We start from the raw sequence: 21,536 nt of genomic DNA, 5'->3' as shown, positions 1-21,536 counted from the left end.
ATAGTTACAAGAGAAAGATGAAATAAGATTGAAAACTCTTCTCTTGTGTTTGATTGCTTGGATAGTTGTTCTCTTACTTCTTCATGTTTCCTTAGCTTGTATTTATAGCTTGGAATGTGTTTGAAGTTGTATATAGTCGTTGGGGATGTTTTAGAGCTGTTTGGGGATGAGAAACAATTAATAAAACAGCTTGGAGCATGGGAGGAATTGGTTCCCTAAGTGCAATCTGTTTTTGACCGTTAGACAGGGGGAATCGATACCCCCTGGAGGGGGGAATCTGTTCCCCCTGGGGGGGGAATCTGTTCCTCCTGGGGGGAATCTGTTCCCCCTAGGGGTAATCTGTACCCCCTAGGCAATCTGATTTTTCTTGCCTTTGAAACGGTTCGAAATACTTTGTAAAATTGTTTTAAAAATAATTTAAGTATAAAACACAATTTTACACTTTAGTAAGGATTAAAATGAACTTTGAAAGACTTGGAGTAATATTTTGATATTCGAATAATTACATCGAATATACTTAGAAAATCTTTTGTAAAATCTTAAAATTCATTTAACTTAATTTGTTATATCGAAACATCAAAATGTTTTCAACAAAAAGCCTACTTCTGGATAGCTCAAAAGAGAAAATAAATACCTTCTTGCAAGTGAGGGAAGAAGCTAAGAAATAAACGCAATCAGTGTTGCGTTCCATCAATTTTTCCTCCATTTCTTTCTTTGTAAATAAAAAGCTGAAAGCCAGAGCACTGTTTGGGTTTACAATTTTACATGGTGGAAAACTGAAGCAGAAAAAAACCAAACAAGAGTGCATGTGAGCGAAAGAGACTGAGAGGTGAAGGCGTTGTTTGAGATTTCATTATATTTGAACATCAGTTGGAAAATCTTTAACCACAAGGATTAAACGAAGAAATTATTATATGCCATTTATACAAAAATAATTCCAGCTTTGTTGGTGATTTTCAACAATGATACTTAGTTAATCTTAGTAGTATTTGTCAACTCTGCATTTCTAACCCCATTTTTTTTCTCACAAGCATTTCATCGAACATCTATGCTTCACTTGAGATGACCTGTATATAACATTACACCTTGAATCGTTGATGGTCCCGATAGTCCTTTGGTCGAGTCTTCTCTCAATGGACCATTATTCAAGTCAACACCTCCACAAAATTCAAAGTTAGATTAGAATTTCCCATGCATCCCCAACTGAAAAGTTACGTTGGAAATGAGAAGAGAGAAACAAAAAAGGAAATTCGAGATCGAAAAGGAATTTGGGGTTTAGAATAAAATTGATGAATGTGTTGTAAGTTTTAAAAGTTGGGGGACCTAAATGCAAGCGCCTGAAAAGTTTAGTGACTATATTGCAAACAGTCAGTTACGTCGGGGACCATATTGCAAATGGACTAAATGTTGGAGGACTGTATTGTAAGTTTTAAAAGTTGAGAGACCTAAATGCAAGCTTTAGAAAAGTTCAGTGACCATTACTAAATTTTACCCTATTTTTAATTATTTTATTAATAAATTAATTTATGAACGTACCACGGGTTAGCTTTATTTTTTAAAAATAAATAAATTTTAGACATATAAATTAATGTTATTAAACCATTTACATGTTCAACATCTATGAACATAAAATACAGAATATATAATAAGGATATTAAACTAGTTTTTTATATTGATAAATTCAAAACAAGTGAGATATTTTTTTAGGTAGAATAAAATATTGAAACGATAATATAAATAATATTCAGCATATCAATAAAATGTTAAAAATAATAGAAAATTCATTACACCAACTATCAGTTGGTATGTAGGATGATGCACTAAATCCCCTACGTAAAGTCAGATGTTTCCTGACGTTTGCAAATGAAGTAAATTGTGTTGAGATAATCGCTCTCATCTCTATAATATCTAATCTGAATTAGTCGATTAATAGATTCAATACCAATAATTATAAAAAAAAAATAAGAAAGTTCATTACTTCAAAGCAAATTATTTTAATATGCGCCATATTTATTTAACGTGATTGTTTTCATACACTTAAAATCTACACTGATTGAGATTATTTATTAAATAAAAATAATAATAGATATATAATTAGGGGTGTGCAAATCTGGGTACCAAATTTTCGGATACCCAAATCTTCGAGTAATTAATATCTCAGACCGTGTCCCGACTCGAATGTTGCGGATACCCAATAATCGGGTACCCGGTAGAGCACAAGGTTCTTAACATTGAGGTCGTGGGATCGAGTTTCACGGAGGGCATTTCATAATTCGGAAGTCTCCTACGGAAGCTGCTCTCAACCTGGTGTCGGGGGCAACCTACTATCTTACCTCCCCCTTACCCCATTACATATGGGAACAAGGGTCAACCATTTATATATAATAATATATAATAATATATTATTTATAATTATATATATAATAATATAATATTATTTTATATATATATAAATTCCTAACCAGGTACTCGGGTAACCCGGAAAAATTCAATTTTGTGACCCGGGCCTGACCCTGAAAATGTCGGGCCGGGTACCCGACCTGACCGGGTAAATTTTTTTAGAAAATTACCCGATTTTTTAAAGTTTAGGTCGGTGGGTCGGGTCAACCGGATCGAATATTTTTACACACTCCTAGATATATTACTATATAAAATAATTTTATCTATTTCGTGAATATAATGAAGGTTAATTTAAATAATATACGTTATAATTATAATTTACTCGTATGTATATTTTTTCTTGATGTTAATTTTTTCTGAGCTGGACATTTGCTGCAAAACCGAGTGAAACTAATATTAAATTATAAGCGCCCAAAAGTATTAAATTTTAGAGAAAAAAAAGTTAATTGAGTCACATGTCCCTAAACTAAATCCCTCATTTTAAATTGGTCCTTAAACTTTTGAATATTCTAATTTTAAACCCAAACTATGACTCTCATTCTAAATTAGTCCTTAAACTTTTGAACATTCTAATTTCATCCCTAAACTATGACACTCTTTCTAAATTGGTCCCTAGACCTTTGAATATTTCAATTACATCCCCAAGTTCATCTAAATATATAATTAGTTTCAACCATAGTTTAACTTGAATCTTATTTTTTTTGAAACATATAGTAATATAACTTCTCCTTACGATTTTATTAACAAGGGATGTAATGAGTATATACATATAGTTTGTGATGAAATTGGAATGTTCAAAAAGTTTGGAACCAATTTAGAATGATAGTCATAATTTAGAAATAAAATTGGAAAATTTAAAAAGTTTAGGGATTAATTTAAAATAAGAATCATACTTTGAGGACATGTGATGCAATTAGCTCTAGAAAAATGTTAGAATAAAATTAGTCAAAAGATTTTAAATTAAATGTTGCAACTTGCTGAAAATAAATTATTAATCCGTGTATGACTAAACGACGTATTGTTACTCTCCGCACTTTCTGATAGATATGATATTCCCGCAACAAACGTCGTCGTTCAGTTCCTGAACTGGATATCTTTTCTGAATATTTAAAGGTTTCAGGAGTGAAATACTTGCCCTGGTTTATAAATTGCATAAATTTTGCTTTTCCTTGTAGAGATGGTAATTTGATCTAAATTTGATGAGATATGATCTGATTTAATTTGATAAGATCTTAATTTTTTATTAAAAAATAATAAAATTAAATTCGAGACGTATTTTATAAAAGATGAAGTCGGATAAAATTATATTCAAGTTTAAGTAAAAAAAATATTTGATCTGACTTAACCCGATGGTCCTACTAATTGAATAGGAAAAAATGTTCCATCAAATACATTAATCGATTTGCTAATGGTTTCATGGCACTTGCTTGTACATGATTAGAGTTTGTTTGGGTTTGCCACATTTATTTTCTACTCAAAGCTGAATGATTCCTACTATGGTTCGAACAGGCATTCAACAAGCAATAATCAGTTGACATGGAATCAGGAGCAGCAACTGCAGCATTTTTGCACCAACCATTCTAACCTGTATTCCACAAAATGACTACTGTAACTTGGAGTCGAAAATACAAAAGCTACCAAATGGTAAACACATAAGTACTTTGTTTTTTTTCTTTTCCATCTTTGCTATTATGGTGAAGATTTATGCACGACTATATGGTACAATTTCAGATGAAAGTAAACAGAAGTGTAGGCAGTGAGGAGTTTTTAAAGGAAGAAATTGAGAACTTACAAGTCCTTAAGACATGAACTTTGGTCTTCCAATTCATCCGGGGCTTTCCCGTCCAGTGAAAAAGCTGACGTTACTCGTGCTGGAGTGGACGTCTGGTTAAAATGCAAAAGAGGCAGGTTTTCAGCTGAAGCGTGGCCGGAAGTAGGCGGTGAAGGAGTCAGGGAAGGCGAGAACAAGTAGTTTCTGTTGCCGGGTCCGATGCTAATTGGGAGAGGTGATGGTGGAGATGAAGCGGGAGATACGTAACCATTCATCAACTGTTCCATCACACAAAAGATCTGGCTGTTTCTTTCCCAGAGATAATGGGAGTCTGGTGGTTGTGTCTGTCATGCGAAATGGATGCTCGTCTGTTCAAAAGAATTTGGCCAATTTAGCCCAGACTTCTCATTTGAAGCGTAGGTGTAAACCTAATGGTCAATTGGTCATGCCTCACCCGTCAGTTGCACTCTCCCCATTCTCCCTAATCTTCATATATATATATTATCATAATAGTGACCCAAATTTGGTTTTTTAATTTATTGATTTGAAAAAAAAAACTCAGAGATTAATACTAACAGAGAGCATGACGGATTTTTAACAATGGGTCATAGTCACCTGGCATTTTGGCACAATCAAATAACATTCATGTCTTGGCTCTAATGAACTCACTGTTTTAACCATAGCAAACACCTCTGACATTGTAGGCCTCAAAGATATTGCTGGGTTTGATGTCCCTGTGGATGATGCATGCATGAAATTGCTCGTGTAAATAAGCTGTTCCCTTTGTTGTTCCTAGTATTTTCTCACATCTCCGTTTCCAATCCAGAGAACCATGCCCTTCACCTGTTCGTCGAATTGCAACAAACAAAATCTGGTTTGAAGATTCATAGTCAAACCTAAAATTCTAGTCGAGCTTTAAATATTAATTTTCAAAGTTAGATTATATTTAAATCTAAACTTTATTTGGATACCAACTTTTTAATATATTAGTCAAAAGTTTTCATTTTTTTAACTCACGTCGTAGGTTTAAATCATAAAATTTATTTATTTGTGATTTTTATATAATTTATTATCGTAAAAGCATACAGAATAAACATTTAATAAATGAGAAAATAACCTCAGTGATCAAAAAACTCATATAATATACGATTTTAACCAACTTTTTTCGAATTTACCAAAATGACCAACAAAATCGCAATGCGATCGCTAATTCGCATCGCGATCTCCATTATCGCAAATCAGTTTCCAGATTCGCAACGCGATTATGACTATCGCAATGCGATTTTCCAATTTCGCGTTGCGATTTTCCCAATTCGCAATGCGAATAAGTAAATCGCAATGCGAATTTGGAAAATCGCAATGCGATACTGACTATCGCAACGCGATAATACAAAATCGCAACGCGATACTAACTTTCGCAATGCGATTCTGACTTTCGCAACGCGATTGTGACTTTCGCAACAAGATTCTGACTATCGCAACGAGATAATACAGAATCGCAATGCGATTTTCAAAGTTCGCAACATGTTTTAGTTTCGCAACATTCTTCTGAGTGGGACATACCAGATGACTTACAAATAGTTTTGCCACCAGCCATGGACATAAGGCTACCTGGCCGACCAAAAAGTCACGATCGTATACCGTCTAAGGGTGAAGAGAAGAAGAGATCGACATGTAGTCGGTGCAAGGAAAGTGGTCATACAAGGTTGACATGTGGTTCACCAGTGCCATCACAATCATCTTTTCCTCTACCAAAATATGGATCCTCATCAAAATCCAAAGCTCATATGGTGTCAAGCAAAAGGCAATCAAAATCGCAATCATCTTCAAAATCTCAATCACAACCGGCTTCACCTTTTGGGACTGTTAACTTAGGTGATTTTTAAATGCAAACGTTGTATTATGTGTATTTTATGTGTGCACTTTTAACATTTTCAGTTAGGCATGTATTAGTAACTTGAGTTTGAACATTGCTATGATATGTTCAGTTGTTATCACTTATTAGACATTCATTTGACTATCGCAACGGGGAAATCGCAACGCGAAAATGGCTATCGCAACGCGAAAATGGCAATGCGAAATGAAAATCGCATTGCGATTTTCTCGTTGCGATTTTCATTTCGCATTGCGATTCTCTCGTTGCGATAGTCAGTTTCGTGTTGCGACAGTCTGTTTTGCCTTCAACATAATGCAAATTGAAAATCAACAAATCAACTATTACATTCCAATCAATTAAACAAGCACAAATAAGAATTATATACACATCAATTAAACAAATCAACATTTACAAATCATTTTTTACAAATCAATTAAACAATCAAAAAATAATAATAATTCTTATTTCCTTATCAATTATTGAATCAATGAATCAATTTTTGCACTCGTACATCCATTTCACGCAGCTCACTTAAGGATTAACCTGCAGAAACCAAACATTTGCTCAAACAAGACTTCCTACACATCTAAAACCTACAAACAACAAATTATTGAATTCTAGGTACTTAACCAAACATTTTCAAACCAAAAGGAGTATATATGTTAAAAAAACTTGCATTTGACTTACCAATTAACAATGGATACTTTCATAGGATGCAGGTAGGCATCGTCTCGAATATATCGCTCTAGCCATATAATACCGAAACCACAAGCCTACTACAGCTCTATCTCTATCGGTGGGAGGTAGAAACTCTGTGCTTCCCGTCGTCAAACGCGCTAAGCACATGCATACGAGAGGACCACAATCCCCTCTGGCTCTCGGCGATTGTTGTGGCGCGGTCTCGTCTCTGACAACTGTGACATTGAACTTCTTTGGCTTCTTGTGTCCAGAATGAGTCCAATAATTAATCCCATCCAAGAATTTAGCCAAATGAGAGCTCCATCCCTTGATAATATCTCTCAAATCAGACAGTGATATGTAATTTATCATGCTGTCATATACTATTATCTTCAGGGATGGGAGCTGAAGTTGGACGAGAAGCCAATGACGACGTTCCAAAACAGGGATAAACACCTGCAATCATAAGTTATAATTCATTTATTTGCGCACTTATTTATGAACACCTTTAAAAAAATTATAAAAAATAAACACTAACCTTATCGACCTCCCACCATGCAGGATAAAGTTTAGCTTGTCCATTGCCCAACGAAAATGATTCATCTCGTTGATTCTTCAAGTGAACTGCGTGAAAAGCCGCCAGCATTATTGTATATCGCTAATTTTTTTTATTTTTCCTAAGCTTCCTTATTATTAGAAGACGTGACACCCACGCATCGATATGTTGTTTTACAAAAAAAGACATATATTAGTGAATTACATTAATTTTTAAAAAAATTAATCAAAATCATATATAAGACAAATATAAGACTTACCTCCCCATCGAAATAGCCACTGTCTTCAACCCCTAATAACACACCCCACCAAGACCGATTAAGCAACAAATACATCTCATCGTTGAGTTTGCTTATGTTAGTGTAACACCCTTGGCTCCGCTCATGTAGATAAAAATCAACTGCGGTCTTAGCCCAAAGGGTATTATCCAGAATTATTTTCGGTAGTTGTCTCCTCTCCACTTCAGATACCGGAAGGGTACTAGTCGGTAACTCATACGAGAGCCAACTCTCATCCATCATGTCCGGTAACGGTAGGGGTTTCTCAATAATTCGATATATTACCCCATGTGAATCGAGCTCTGGAATGGTGGGAGGGACCTATTCAACGATGACAGTGGCCTCTTGAATGGTGGGGGGGACTCTTGAGGGATGATAGGGGTCTCTTGAACGATTGGAGGGGACTCTTGAGGGATGACAGGTGAGTCGGACTTCTTCTTGCGGAGTCTTCGCACCATTGGGTTGAACGGAGACGTAATAGCATGTGCACGCCGTCTGATGCGTGAACTTCGTCGTGCAAGGAAAACCCAACGTAAAGCATCCACCTTATCGGGCCGCTAAAAAAAATTAATACATAAATCAGTAAATAAACAGACATGATATTAAACAAAGACAAATATGTTTCAAACTTGCATTGTATTCACCTAAGTCATTATTCTATCATAGTTCACAAAATGCATCAGATAACATTCCAGAAGTAAGCACTTATATAAAAATTTAAAAGGACAACATATATAAACATTCAAGAAGAAGAATAGTTTACTTTCGCAACACGAAACTTACTTTCGCAACGCGAAAATGACTATCGCAACGCGGAAATGACTATCGCAACGCGGAAATGGCTATCGCAATGCGAAATGAAAATCGCAACGCAAAATCGCAATGCGAAATGAAAATCGCAACGCGAAACACAAATCGCATTGCGATTTTCATTTCGCGTTGCGATTTTCATTTCGCATTGCGATAGCTATTTCCGCGTTGCGATAGTCATTTTCGTGTTGCGAAAGTAAACTATTCTTCTTCTGCAAATTGAAACTTGAATGGATTGCATTACTTCAACCAAAAGACAAAAACAAAACCAAAAACAAATACTAACAAAAACAGTTTAGCAGTATTGGCAGCAACCGAATGAATTTATTAAGCAATCTAAGTGAAATGGTTAATCTAAGTGAAATTACGAGTAAATTTATCATCAAGTTAAATATGAAAAATCTTAAACTTACCTCGTTGCGTAGAGTATGAACCTCATTCTGCAACGATGCTACCATTTCACGTAGAGCGGCTACCTCACCGCGTAAAGTAGACACCTCAACACGCCATGCACCATCGTCTTTGCGTAAAGTACCGACCTCCTCACGCAAGGCATTGACCTCATCACGTAACTCCCCTAACTCATCCCGTGGAGGTGGAGAACAGGGAGATGAACGTCGTGGCATCTTTGCCGGTCGCCTATCTTGCGGTGATGGTGGAGAAGAGGCTCGATGATGTGACAGAATAGGTGATGGCTGTCGTTGTGGAGGTGTATAGTCGGGTCGATCAGATGATGGCTCTGGGTGAGGTGATAGCTCTAGGTGAGGTGATGGCTCCCGAAGTGGAGGCTGCTCATCATCCGTGCCATCAAAAAAACTCTTACTAGCTTGCCACCAATCAGTGGCAAGCTCAGCTTCCGTGGGTGTCAGCCTCTGTAATGGAGTGTTGGCCTCCTAACAATATAAAAGCTCAAACAAAGTTAAACGTGTACTAGTAATAACTTGTTTATAAACATAAGGTAGTATTTATGTTAACTTACATTATTTATTGTCGTATACCGTAGTAAATCTTCCCATTGCAAGGTCCGTTTCCTCTTCCAGGAAATAGCCATGGGAATATCATTTGAAGTTTTTATTGCATATGTCTTCATGGCGGGAAAGGCCTCAAATATCCAAATCTACAAACAATATAATAACAAATATTAGTAATTGTTAAATAATTACTTATAATTTTGGAAACATTATATAAAAATTCTTACCTTAAAGGCCCAAATAAAGCCTGTCAAAGTGTATTTGGAACCATCGCCATGCAAATTTTTTCGATCATCCAAGGCAGACGATAACTTATTCCATGTAGCTTTCCATAAATACGAGCCCCACGGAAATAGGTTCCACGCATTTAGGTCTTCTACCAATTTGATTAGATCATTCGGAATAGGTTGTCTGGCCTCTCTGCCTAAAAAGCCGGCATGCAAAAGTATTAGAAGGCATACTCAGACAACATCGACGTCATCCATCCGAGTAAAATCATCTTTCTTATTCAATAATCTCGTCAGGTCTTCCACGTGTAGATTCGGCCTCTCCAGCTCAGGAAAAACCCGGGATAACCATGATGGGCGGGTAATGTGTCTAGTGTACCGACCTACATCATCGTGTCCGAAGCGTAGACCGGTGATTAAGCAAAACTCCTCCCGCCCAAAACACGTATACGCCGGTGGAAAATCAAATCATATCTCTTCATCACGACGTTGTATAGTATCTGTTAGATCCCTAGTCATGGTTTGAAGAAACAGGTGTGTCAACATCGCATCTCCACCGGGATGTTATACTTTCAGCCATGGCCCGAAGCAAGTATCCTCAAACATTTTTCTTTGTGCAGGTGAAAGCTTCGACGCAATTGTTTTGGCCAGGCTGACTTTATTTCTTAAGGTCAATTGAGCCGAATAAAAGTTCTACAAAAACAATAAACATACTAAGTTAGATATACCAAAAACTACACTGTGAAGATATACCAAAAACAATAATAAACATAAAGAGTAGTAGTTTATTCTTCAAACTTAAATTTGCAACACTGTGAATTTCTTATTTGTCTTTGTTTTTTGGTTGAAGTAATGCAATTCATTCAAGTTTCAATTTGCAGAAGAAGAATAGTTTCTGAAAATGAAAATCGCAACACGAAAATGACAATCGCAACGCGAATTTGACTATCGCAACGAGAGAATAAAATCGCATTGCGATTTTGTCGTTGAGATTTTCATTTCGCGTTGCGATTTTCATTTCGCGTTGCGATTCTCGGTTGATTTAATAAGCAATCTAAGTGAAATGGTTAATCTATTATTGAATTTACCAGTAAACTTATCATCAATTTCAATATGAAAAACCTAATAATAATGCAAAAATTTCAAAAAGAAAATAATTAAAAAAGCTAACCCTCGGTGGTTGATTTGGTTGATTTTCCATTTCTGATTATGAGGGTGGCTCTGAGAGATGGAGATAGACGGATTTCGCCGGAGATGGAGACATATTTCGTCGGAGATGGGTGAGAGAGTGAGAGATAGAGATGGGACTGAGTTGTGATTTTAGGTTTTAGGTTATGAGTTGCGATTACGGGATATACTGTGGACGGTTCAATGTTCCAATATATTAATATTCGTATTTGGAATTTGAAAATAAAATACGCTTTGCGATACAAATGACGCTTTGAAAATCGCATTGCGATTATGTATTATCTCGTTGCGAAAGTCAGTATCGCGTTGCGAAAGTAAGTATCGCGTTGCGAAAGTCAGTATCGCATTGCGATTTTGTATTATCGCGTTGCGATAGTCAGTATCGCATTGCGATTTTCCAAATTCGCATTGCGATTTACTTATTCGCATTGCGAATTAGGAAAATCGCAACGCGAAATTGGAAAATCGCATTGCGATGGTAATAATTGCGTTGCGAATCTGGAAACTGATTTGCGATAATAGAGATCGCGTTGCGAATTAGCGATCGCATTACGATTTTGTTGGTCATTTTGACAAATCCGGAAAAAATTTGTTAAAATCGTATATTATATGAGATTTTTGGTCACTGAGGTTATTTTCTCTTTAATAAATTACCTATATAAAATTTTCATATCACAAATAAAAGTTAAACCTTCTTCATCTTTTTTCTTTAAAAGAAAAGACCGTGGCCTGGTGAGGGGGGCATGGACGCCTCTAACTATGAGCCCAAGAGTAAAAAAACTGATTTACTGCATCCTATAAAAACCCCAAAACCTCGGGCCGGGAAAGAAATCAAATTTCTGTTCATATTTTCAGTCTCTCCTCTCCTACCCTGCGAAATCAGCTTGGGGATATTTCAATTGATTTTAGAATCTTCGAGTTCAACTTCGAATTGATCATCCAAAAAACGTTTTTCTTTTCAAATCAGTACCCGTAACCCTCAAAGGTGAGAGATTATTTTGATTTTAGCTAACTTTTTTCTAGGGTTTGGAAGTTTGATGTTTATTCGGATTCGGTTTCAGGGGGAACGGAAAATGTCATCATACGAGAATGTAGTAGGTGGGAAGCTGAAGCTGAAGGGAAAAGCCTTAGATGTTAAAACTGGTGGGATCAAGAAGAAAATGAAACATAAGAAGCAGATTCAACATCATGACCAAACTACCCAAAACGATCTCTCTGATGCTGCTTGTGGTCTGTTTTCTTTTCTCACTTTTCTGATAATATTTTTGGATTTTGGTTCGAGTTCTAATGTGTGTGTATTTAATCTTCTGTATACTCATGTTCGATTATGGTATTTGTCGGTTTTTCATATCAATAATATGTCATTTCCTTTTCCTTTTCTTTACTCTGATTTCTTATGTATATTGCAATGTTGATGCTGCTTTTAGATGAAGTTAAGGCCAATTCTTTAAAATGTTCATGTTTTATTCCCGTGAAAGTTCTCCATAGAGATTCACTTAAACTTGTTAGGGCGACATATTTTTTGTTCTTTTTTGCTGGTCAAATGGCTTTTAGACAGTACATAACTGAGACATTCAAATCTTTCTAGCTGCATTCATATTTTGTAGCCCCTTGGCTTGGCTTGGCTGGATTTAGATTGGACTAATGTTGTAAATGGCACAAGGCGTGCTCTATGCTCTAATAGACTCGAAACAGTGGTCTAGTTTATTTTTCAAAACTTGCAACGTTTTCTTTTTATTTTGTTGACCAACAAGATTATTTTTTGTTATGATTCCATGTCTGTCTTTGAATACTAAAACTTTGAAAAGTTGAAAGTATGATATTATCCCTTTTCTTTACTACCACAAAATTTATAATTAAAGAAATTAAAGAGAACACAAGGCACCTTGGCTTTGCTTGTGCCTACCCTTTCACAAAAAGGCACTGTCTTGGGCTGTAGGCACTTAGGTTCCAATTTGCTTGTTTCATCTTGTGTGGCAGACATCTTACCAACAGTAGACTGTAATAGAATTCTACTGTTAATCTATAACCAGACATTGTATTGTTTAGATTCTGTTAATTTACTTGACTCAACCTGCTTCCATCATGTTACACACTTTCGATTTATTTGGTTCAATGCATGCCTGTGTTCCCCTTAATTGAGTTTAGTGCATCATAATTGTTTATAGACCTCAGAATTTTATCTGGTTCTTGATGTAGGTGGAACCACAGAAGTTTCTGTTGATCCAAATGAAGAAGATGTCAATGATGCTGAGAAATCAAGTGGGGAGAGGAAGGTTCCTCATTATGATGATTATCTTACCCCAGCAGAGAGGCGGTACATTGAACAGAGAGAGCAACTTGACATTAATAGGTTGGCTAAGCAAGCTAATAAATCTCACCGTGATAGAATCCAGGATTTCAACCAGTATCTGGCAAACATGAGTGAGCATTATGACATTCCAAAAGTTGGACCTGGTTAATTCGTGCGACACGGTATCTCAGTGTTTTTAGATGGAACTTATGTTGTAATGTACCAAAGGTCAAGAACCAATAACTGCTTTGTTTTGTGGAGTTTGTTAATTGATACGTCACACGTTATGCTGTCTAATTTGTAGTTGCTGTATTCAATCATTCTTACTTCCAGGCTTCCAGCATATAATGAGATCGTCTCACTTGAGATCGTTTTACTTTATGTTTTAACTAGTGCTTGTCCTCTGGCCTCTCCACCTGCTTTGGCATACCTAGTAGGGTTGGGAACCGTTCTTCAATTCGAATATGGAAAAAATATTTGCACTTTTTTTTAAGCAAATTTCTTTGGTTTGGTTCACCAGTTTTTGAACTAATGAATTGAAAGTCATTTGTACCAAGTATAATCAAAAGTAGTATCATAACCAAACTCAAAGTGGACATTACATTTCAAATTTGTTCTCAGTTTAGCTCAGTTTACTTGGTCCATTCCTCGCTGAATTTTGCAAAACTGAAGCATCTTAGACCGAGATTTGATAATTTTGATTGATTTCTTTCCAACTTTCGTGATTTTTTAAGTTCCCAAGGGATTGGGAGGAAAGGAATTGTGGATTTTGTTCTTCTAAAGTAGTGCTGAAAGGGAGGTTTGTGTTGCTCCCATATGGAGGTTTATGGGATGAAAATTTTATCGAGGACACTAGGAAGATTTTTATTATTATAGTGTATTTCAATGAAAATAAAAGAACGTTTGATTATAATTCAAACCAGCAAATCCACCATGATCTTACTGGATACGAGTTTACATGCAAGGGTGGTTTGTTGTGCGTCTTAAAAATGAAAAAGTATAGCGTCATAAAACTGGATATGGGATGTGATTCTTTCAAATCAATTTTCTGTGTTAATATTCAAACCTCTGATCCCGTTTGATCTTGTTTAAGAGTTTAATATCTCATCATATTATATTAATAAATAATACTGAATTAACATAGTTTATTATCCGTGGTATCATTTTTCCACACCCAGCCAAGTACAAAGACAAAACTAAAAATATAAATACACATCTTATCAACGTAAAATAATAAATCAAGGTTCTAGTATCCTGCTGTAAAAAAAAGAAACGGGCAAAAAAATACATAAATATGAACTCATGACTATATAGCACTCTAGAATTCAGGCCAACAGAAAGGCTACAACGCTAGAACATGCATCTACTGAGAGAATTTCCCTGCACTCAAGCATTGATGGAGAAAGAGCCTACCCCAACGACCAAAACCTTGGGGCTGGTAAAGTCGAACTTGTAAACTTCCGTTCACCTAGTCTCATCCTCCAATGCACGGAAACCAGCAGTCAGATCCTCATGGAGCTTTTTGAATTTTGCCACAAGTGCTTCCTCTCCTTCTCCTGGGTCTTCAAATTTTTGCGACCTGTGTCGAGAAATTAACACATTAAGCACCGCCCACTGCTTGTAGCCAAAAACCAAAAACGAGATCTATTTTCATCACAAAACTTCATCTTACACTAATCGATAAAAGAGATCTCCTAGACGATGCTTGATAAGAGTGTATGTTATCTTCTGACCATCCATACCGGCCGCTTTCTCTACCGCCTGCACACAGAAATTGCAGTACACCTTAGTCCTACAGCCTCCAGTTGATAGACGAAAAAGATAGCAGTACAGCAATGAAGTAGCGTAGACACCGAAGAGTTTGAAATGTACAAAGCTAGAGGCAAAATGATACGATCTCGTGATACATCTCTCAAAGTACACATTTTCTTGACCTACTTATCTAGAATTCCAGAAGAACAGTATAAATTTGCTGGAGGCAAAGTGGACCTCTTTTTCTAGAACCTGGAATTGTACTTTCTTTATCAGCCATAAAATGAAGCATTATGGCACGGTCTAAATCTCTTTAGCCCCATGGATATTGAGACTTTCAAATACAACTTCAACAACTTTTCAAGTAAAATAGCATAGTAAGGATCCACTTAAAAAGTGTGGTCATTCTCTCTTCCCTAGCTCTCCAAATAGCTGCAAATGACCATAATAAAAATTCTACAGAAACATAGTAGCATTGATCAACAGTTGAACAGTGGCAGAGAGCATAGATGCTTCACCTGGTTGGCCAAATTATTGAAATGTATAATATTGCGCATCATCCAGACAGACTTGTAAAATGGGCAGAACTTGTCATATCTGTCTCAAAAATCCAAAACCATGTTCATAGAAGGATTATCATACGAAGACAGACATTGATACAATGATAGCTACTTAAGACTTATGCTATAAAACAGTAACAGCTGAAGCTTACGGAGTAAATGCATTCTGAGCAAGATAATCTTCCCTTAAAAGTTTAGCAGTTTCCAGTGTGATCTTATCTGTTTCAGCCAGAGCATCTTTTCCAACAAGCTGAAAAAAATACAAATTCCAGTGAGTGTTGAAATGAGGCGAGATGAAAGATGTTCTAAACATCTGTAGCCGCAGGCTACATAAACTTGTGTTAACATTAAAAACCGAACATGGTGAAAACAAAAAGGAGGGGACAAGAGGGAGAAAGTAACATTATGCTGTGTACGATTCAATGCCTTGTCAAAACTGAACTACAGAATTCACAACTTCCACATTTCAAATATTATACCTCTTTCTAGTCTTTAAGCGGAGTATAATAGGTACATTCCATCAAAGACCCATTGCAACATAAAGAAACATACCTGGACAATTTCATTCAAATCATCTTCCCTCTGGAGCACCTCTCGGGCTTTTGTCCTAATATTAATAAAATCTGGATCAAACTTCTCATAGAAAGTTTCCAGTGCCTGAGAACAAAAGAGAAGCAACCATTAAGGACGGGTGTCACTTGGGGGGAAAAGCCAGTTTAGGAAAAGAATAAACGGAAAATGAATTTTGGGAAAATTCAAACTGAGACGGATCAGATTATGAACATACCCCTGAGTACTTTGAATATGAAATAAGCCAGTTGACAGAAGGGAAATGCTTCCTCTGAGCAAGTTTCTTGTCAAGACCCCAGAAAACCTAACATTCAAACCAACAAGGAAAAGAAGCTAAGCTTTTACAGTAGAGAAGTGTAAAATTCATTGAAGCTAAAAGGCAGCAGCAAACAGCTTCTTTTATAAGGAAAAGCAATAATACTGAACTGCTACTATGTATACCTGGACAATACTGAGGGTTGCAGACGTCACAGGATCAGAGAAATCTCCTCCAGGAGGAGAAACAGCACCAACAATTGTGACACTCCCTGTACGTTCTGGACCACCAAGACATTTAACTTTCCCAGCACGTTCATAGAAAGAAGCCAATCTTGCTGCCAGATAAGCAGGATAACCACTGTCAGCGGGCATTTCTGCCTGCAAGACACGTTAAAACAGATAGCAAAATTAGCTTAATAGAAAGAAAGCCGTGAGGCAAGTGAATACCAGAATCATAAGACACAGAAACAACTAATATTTACATGCATTTTCATTGATGAAGTGAAATTAGATATAAAAAGCACAAGAAAATAATAAGACACTGAATAAACTGTTGAATGATAAACATTAGTAGCACTAAAGGCCTGAACTTTATGAAAATTCATAAAAAAAAATCATTAGTGAAGTTATCAAGAAGAGTTTTACCAGCCGCCCAGAAATTTCACGCAATGCTTCTGCCCAACGAGATGTTGAATCTGCCATCATACTAACATTGTATCCCATATCTCTGAAGTATTCAGCTATAGTGATCCCTGCAAATCCGCGAAATAGAAACTCAAAAGAATATTACAAGCAGATGTATTGTTCCACATTAGATAATAAAAGCAGATGTATTGTTCCACATTAGATAATAAGAATAAGAATAATAGAAATAACAAATCAAGATCCTCGCAATCATTATTATGATTTGTGGAAATTTCCCACAAGTATTACACAGATACTCTTAGGCCTTAGCACCAAAGATTACTCCTGAAGCAATTATTTGATATGCAATCGATATGATAAGCAGATCATAGCTTTTACCAGTGTAAATCGAGGCTTCACGGGCAGCCACAGGCATGTTCGACGTGTTTGCCACAAGCGTCGTTCGCTTCATGACAGATTCTTCACGACCATCAGGCAATGTCATTGTCAATTGAGGGAAATCCATAAGAACCTAAAAGAAAAAAAAACATAGAATCAGGACACTAAAATCTCCAAAGATTGATTAATATTCCAAAACAGAATATGGAAAAACACCTCAGCCATTTCATTTCCTCGCTCTCCACAACCAACATAGACAACAGCATCAGAATTAGAGTACTGCACGTGATAAGGAAAATATCAAAGTAACCACAATGAATATCTATGATTGGAAGAAGCTAAAGCTCTCAATAGAAATATATGGGGGGAAAACATTACCTTGGAAAGAGCTTGACTGATGACAGTTTTACCACAGCCAAATGCACCAGGAATAGCACAAGTTCCACCAAGAACTGAAGGGAATAGGGCATCAAGAACTCGCTGATCAAAAAGGGGGGAAAATATTCATCAGCAAATCACATCCTTAGAAAAAGGCGTCAATGGAAACAACCTACAATAAGACTTACCTGTCCGGTAAGCAGAGGTGTATCTGCAGCAAGCTTGGATGCAACAGGTCTTGGCGTACGCACAGGCCAAGTCTACAGACAGGTGTAGAACATTCCAAGTCAGAAATTTGAAATTTCAAAAAATGCGATTAGCAGTTATCAGTAATGCAGGCAAAGTATTGACCTCACTTAAATAAAATGGTCAAAACCAAATGTAAAGTGACTACAAATTTAACAATTGACAGCCAATAACACAGCCCAACCTTCCTAGGTAGGGATGACCAGACCCACCCAACAACTGAACCCAAATCCCAAACCCACCTACTGTCACATAAAGTCATGCAAAATGTCATGAAGAAAAGGAAAAGCACAAACCTGAAGCATGGTGAATTGTTTTTTGACCCCTTGAAACTCAAGTTCCAGCACCGTATCCTGCCATTAAGTAAAAGGATCAATTATAACAAAAATAAAGTTTTTACCACATTAAAGCAGATAAATGGCACGTTATGAACATTCAACAGCCAAACCTTTATTGAATATTGACCATGGGGAGCAATGTAAGTGATTTTTCCCATTGCATCAGGAGGAAGGGCAACATGATGTTGCATCAAACTGTTTTCAAAGACAGTCTGCATTTGAATTTCAAGGTATCAATATAAAGACTTTACAAAAAATTAATGAAATAAAATGAGTGAACCAAACTATCATCCTATATCCTATTAAGCATAGGCATTAAAGGGCCAGGCCACATCCAATTTTTTTTTTTTTTGCATTCCTTTACCGAAGCTGTGGTCAAGCCTGAGACAGCCCATAATTCCATTTTACAGATAAAAAGTAATAAAATATTGTAAAAATTATAATTATATTTTATTATTAAATAAACAATAATTCAGGAAAAATGAAAAAAAAATCATGCCTAGGTCAGGCCCAATTTGAGCAGGGCTAGGCAGATAGCTTAGCCCCCAGCAGCTTTACACTAAGGTAACTGGTGTGTACATTTCGCTTTAGAAAATGCAAAGCACTGAAATCATATATATTCTAATACGTTCTCTTTTTCCCCTAGACCTAAAAGGACAGCTTCCTTTTCGTAGGTGTTTGAAGACAGAATTGTCTATATTCTCAAATTTGCACGCCAAAATAAAAGAAATTGCAATTAGCAACTCTCATCAACCCTCCCCATTAATTTTATTTTAAAACCAAAACCAGATAATTTTCCTTTTTCTTAAAAGATATGAAAGCACAAGGGAATAGGCATTAAACTTACAGCATATAGGTCACCACCAGTTATAAGGTCCCCCTCACCTGCAGGAAGCAATTTATTGAACATCAACCTCATAAACCAATTTCCGTGTAAGTTGCATTTTAGAAGCTCCATACCTATTTTTTTAGGCTGAAAGTCCCAAAGAGCATCTTTGTCGAGAGCGGGGACAGAGACGCCACGAGGGATATACACATCACCTGATCTTTTAGCAATAGTTTTCAAAGGCCTCTGTGTTGATATATAGCATCGAAACAAATCAGAATAATAGATATCAATTCATATTGAGTACACAATAACAATCATAAATAACAGCATAGCTAGTAACAGGTTAATGGCTTTTAATGACAAAATAAACCATGGAAAGACCTAGGAATAAATTAATTTAGACGTCATGTAAAGTATGCTCGAACCTGAATTCCATCAAAGATATTTCCCAATATTCCTGGTCCCAACTCAACTGACAGAGGCTGCAACATTAACATGTGATTATAAGATTGAAAATAGAATCAACACACTGTCAGATACTTGGTTTTTTGTGCAGTTTTAAAATAACAAACAATAATACACCTTGTGTGTCCGCAAAACTGGATCATTCACCATCAGACCGGCTGTTTCTTCATAAACTGAAATAAAAATAGATTGGAAGTTTCTAATTAATGTCAGCTAAGGATCTTCACCATAGCCACGGAAATTCTACTTATCTCTTATGTAAATACTATCTTTCCGAACAACAAAGGGCATAAATAGATGCCAGCTATAACTGCAAAGGCTAATGTTATTATTAATAAAACACCTTGAATTGTAGCAGAGTCTCCTTCCAATCGAATAATTTCACCGATTAGATTGTCATGACCAACACGGACTAGTTCATACATGGCAGCACCAGCCATCCCATCTGCAACGACAACTGGTCCTGACACCTGCAATGTGAAAATTGAAGTGAAGAAACAAGGAACTACCAGAAGAATAAGGGGAAAAAAAGAAGAGGGTAAAATGCATTAACCCAACTATTTCAGTAGGTAGGTAGCCAATCAGAAAAGCAATTCAAATTGATAGAACAGAAATACTTTAAGCATTATATTCTTTTTTGTGGAAAATGCAAAAATGAATATCGAGCAATTTCTTCAACAACACGATTAGTTATCTATCCTCGTAAAAGTGTCAGTTTACATTTGTATAGTCATTGAATTCATAATAGCAAGTTTCCTCAATCAAATGCTCTGATATAAAATGTGGCAGTAAAGTTGATTCTGAACCAGGCCAAGTATCCAAATCGGGCAGATCACTATAACTCACATTGAGCAAAGAAAGCAGTTCAAACAAAACAAATCACAACATTTACTACTACCGGTCTAACATAACCTACAGTAGTTTGACAAAATAAACGGTCATTGGAAACCATCAAAGGAACCAAACTTTACTAACGAATCTCTAATCCTCAAAAAAAGGGAAATATAAACGAAAATCAATAATAAGCTAAAACTACCAGACTACAAAGCAGTGAAAGCATGCGATAAAGAATAAACATAAAAAAAAAGTAAACCCTAATACATATTATTAGGCTAACTAGTCATTTGAATAAAAATAGAAACATGTAAAATTAAGCGTCGGAATACTCGTGTAAATTGACATCCAGATCAGTCCAAAATTCACTGATCAAACATTGCAAAGATCTAAAGAAAAAAAATCCCCAGAAAAAGAAATCAAAGATTCAAAATTTCCAAATCATTATAATTAATATTAACAAAGGAAACGCAAATCAAGAATAAAAAACTCAACACAAACTTTTAAAAAAAAGAGATCAAATAAATCATAAAGCACATAAAACGTCTAAAAAAACAAAGGTTTTACACATGATAGAATGCAGACCGTCCAATAAAAATCTTCGAAACATAACCGGTTAAACTCAATCCAACCTAAAAACAAATCAAAACGAGGTTGGGGGGGTAAGAAATAATATAATGAGGGGGGAATTCACCTTACGAACATAACCATATTCGCTCTCTTTCTCTGAATCCTCAAACGTCGTCAATCTGGCTCCGAAAGCTGCCGGCATTTTTTTCTACTTTCGTAACTGAAAATATAAAAAATGAAACGAATCCGATCAAATATTGATCGAGTGAAGGAGTTTAACTAAGAAATTTCAAGATCTGATCAAACCAGTAAAATAGATGCAACTGTAGTAGAGAAAAAGAAATAAATACCTATCAAAACCCTAGTGGTTCAATGGAGAGAAAAATGCAGTGATGCAAGGAAGGAAGAAAAACTATAAAGAGAGAAGAGGCCGTGAATCATGAGATATCGATGATGATAAATACTTTACTTAATAATTTAGTTATTTATTTACCAAAAATTACTGCACGCTAAAAATATATATTGTATTTCAAAGTTTAAAATTTTTATTTTATATATATATTTTTTATTAGAGAAAATCGCCTCAGTGACCAAAAAAAAGTTATAATATACGATTTTAACCAACTTTTTTTGGATTTGCCAAAATGACCAACAAAATCGCAACGC

The 21,536-nt window shown here is 35.9% G+C and overlaps 3 protein-coding genes across 3 annotated transcripts; 1 reads left to right on the top strand and 2 right to left on the bottom strand.

Moving 5' to 3' along the window:
- Positions 1-3,737: 3,737 nt before the first annotated feature.
- LOC120133474 lies at positions 3,738-4,528 on the bottom strand. Its single transcript, XM_039150050.1, has 2 exons — positions 4,193-4,528; positions 3,738-3,985 (listed from the first exon to the last, which is right to left on the bottom strand). The coding sequence occupies exons 1-2, from the start codon at positions 4,456-4,458 to the stop codon at positions 3,943-3,945; spliced, it is 309 nt and encodes a 102-aa protein (XP_039005981.1). The 5' UTR covers positions 4,459-4,528; the 3' UTR covers positions 3,738-3,942.
- Positions 4,529-11,599: 7,071 nt separating this feature from the next.
- LOC120133505 (protein FAM32A-like) lies at positions 11,600-13,344 on the top strand. Its single transcript, XM_039150077.1, has 3 exons — positions 11,600-11,739; positions 11,816-11,984; positions 12,954-13,344. Exons 2-3 carry the CDS (start codon positions 11,828-11,830, stop codon positions 13,214-13,216), a joined length of 420 nt encoding a protein of 139 aa, XP_039006008.1. The 5' UTR covers positions 11,600-11,739; positions 11,816-11,827; the 3' UTR covers positions 13,217-13,344.
- Positions 13,345-14,457: 1,113 nt separating this feature from the next.
- On the bottom strand, positions 14,458-21,309 carry LOC120133504 (V-type proton ATPase catalytic subunit A-like). Its single transcript, XM_039150076.1, has 21 exons — positions 21,221-21,309; positions 20,995-21,090; positions 19,810-19,936; positions 19,584-19,639; positions 19,427-19,483; positions 19,133-19,244; positions 19,020-19,057; positions 18,283-18,384; positions 18,131-18,187; positions 17,777-17,848; positions 17,589-17,690; positions 17,427-17,489; positions 17,211-17,343; positions 16,833-16,939; positions 16,371-16,565; positions 16,147-16,233; positions 15,912-16,016; positions 15,512-15,609; positions 15,318-15,396; positions 14,720-14,808; positions 14,458-14,626 (listed from the first exon to the last, which is right to left on the bottom strand). Exons 2-21 carry the CDS (start codon positions 21,070-21,072, stop codon positions 14,512-14,514), a joined length of 1,872 nt encoding a protein of 623 aa, XP_039006007.1. The 5' UTR covers positions 21,073-21,090; positions 21,221-21,309; the 3' UTR covers positions 14,458-14,511.
- Positions 21,310-21,536: the final 227 nt, after the last annotated feature.

The sequence above is a fragment of the Hibiscus syriacus genome, unplaced genomic scaffold (assembly GCF_006381635.1).
Source record: "Hibiscus syriacus cultivar Baekdansim isolate YM2019G1 unplaced genomic scaffold, ASM638163v2 tig00110580_pilon, whole genome shotgun sequence".
NCBI classification, from domain to species: domain Eukaryota; kingdom Viridiplantae; phylum Streptophyta; class Magnoliopsida; order Malvales; family Malvaceae; genus Hibiscus; species Hibiscus syriacus.
The sequence above is the reverse complement of the archived record's forward strand: the minus strand, read 5'-3'. Positions and strand labels throughout refer to the sequence as shown.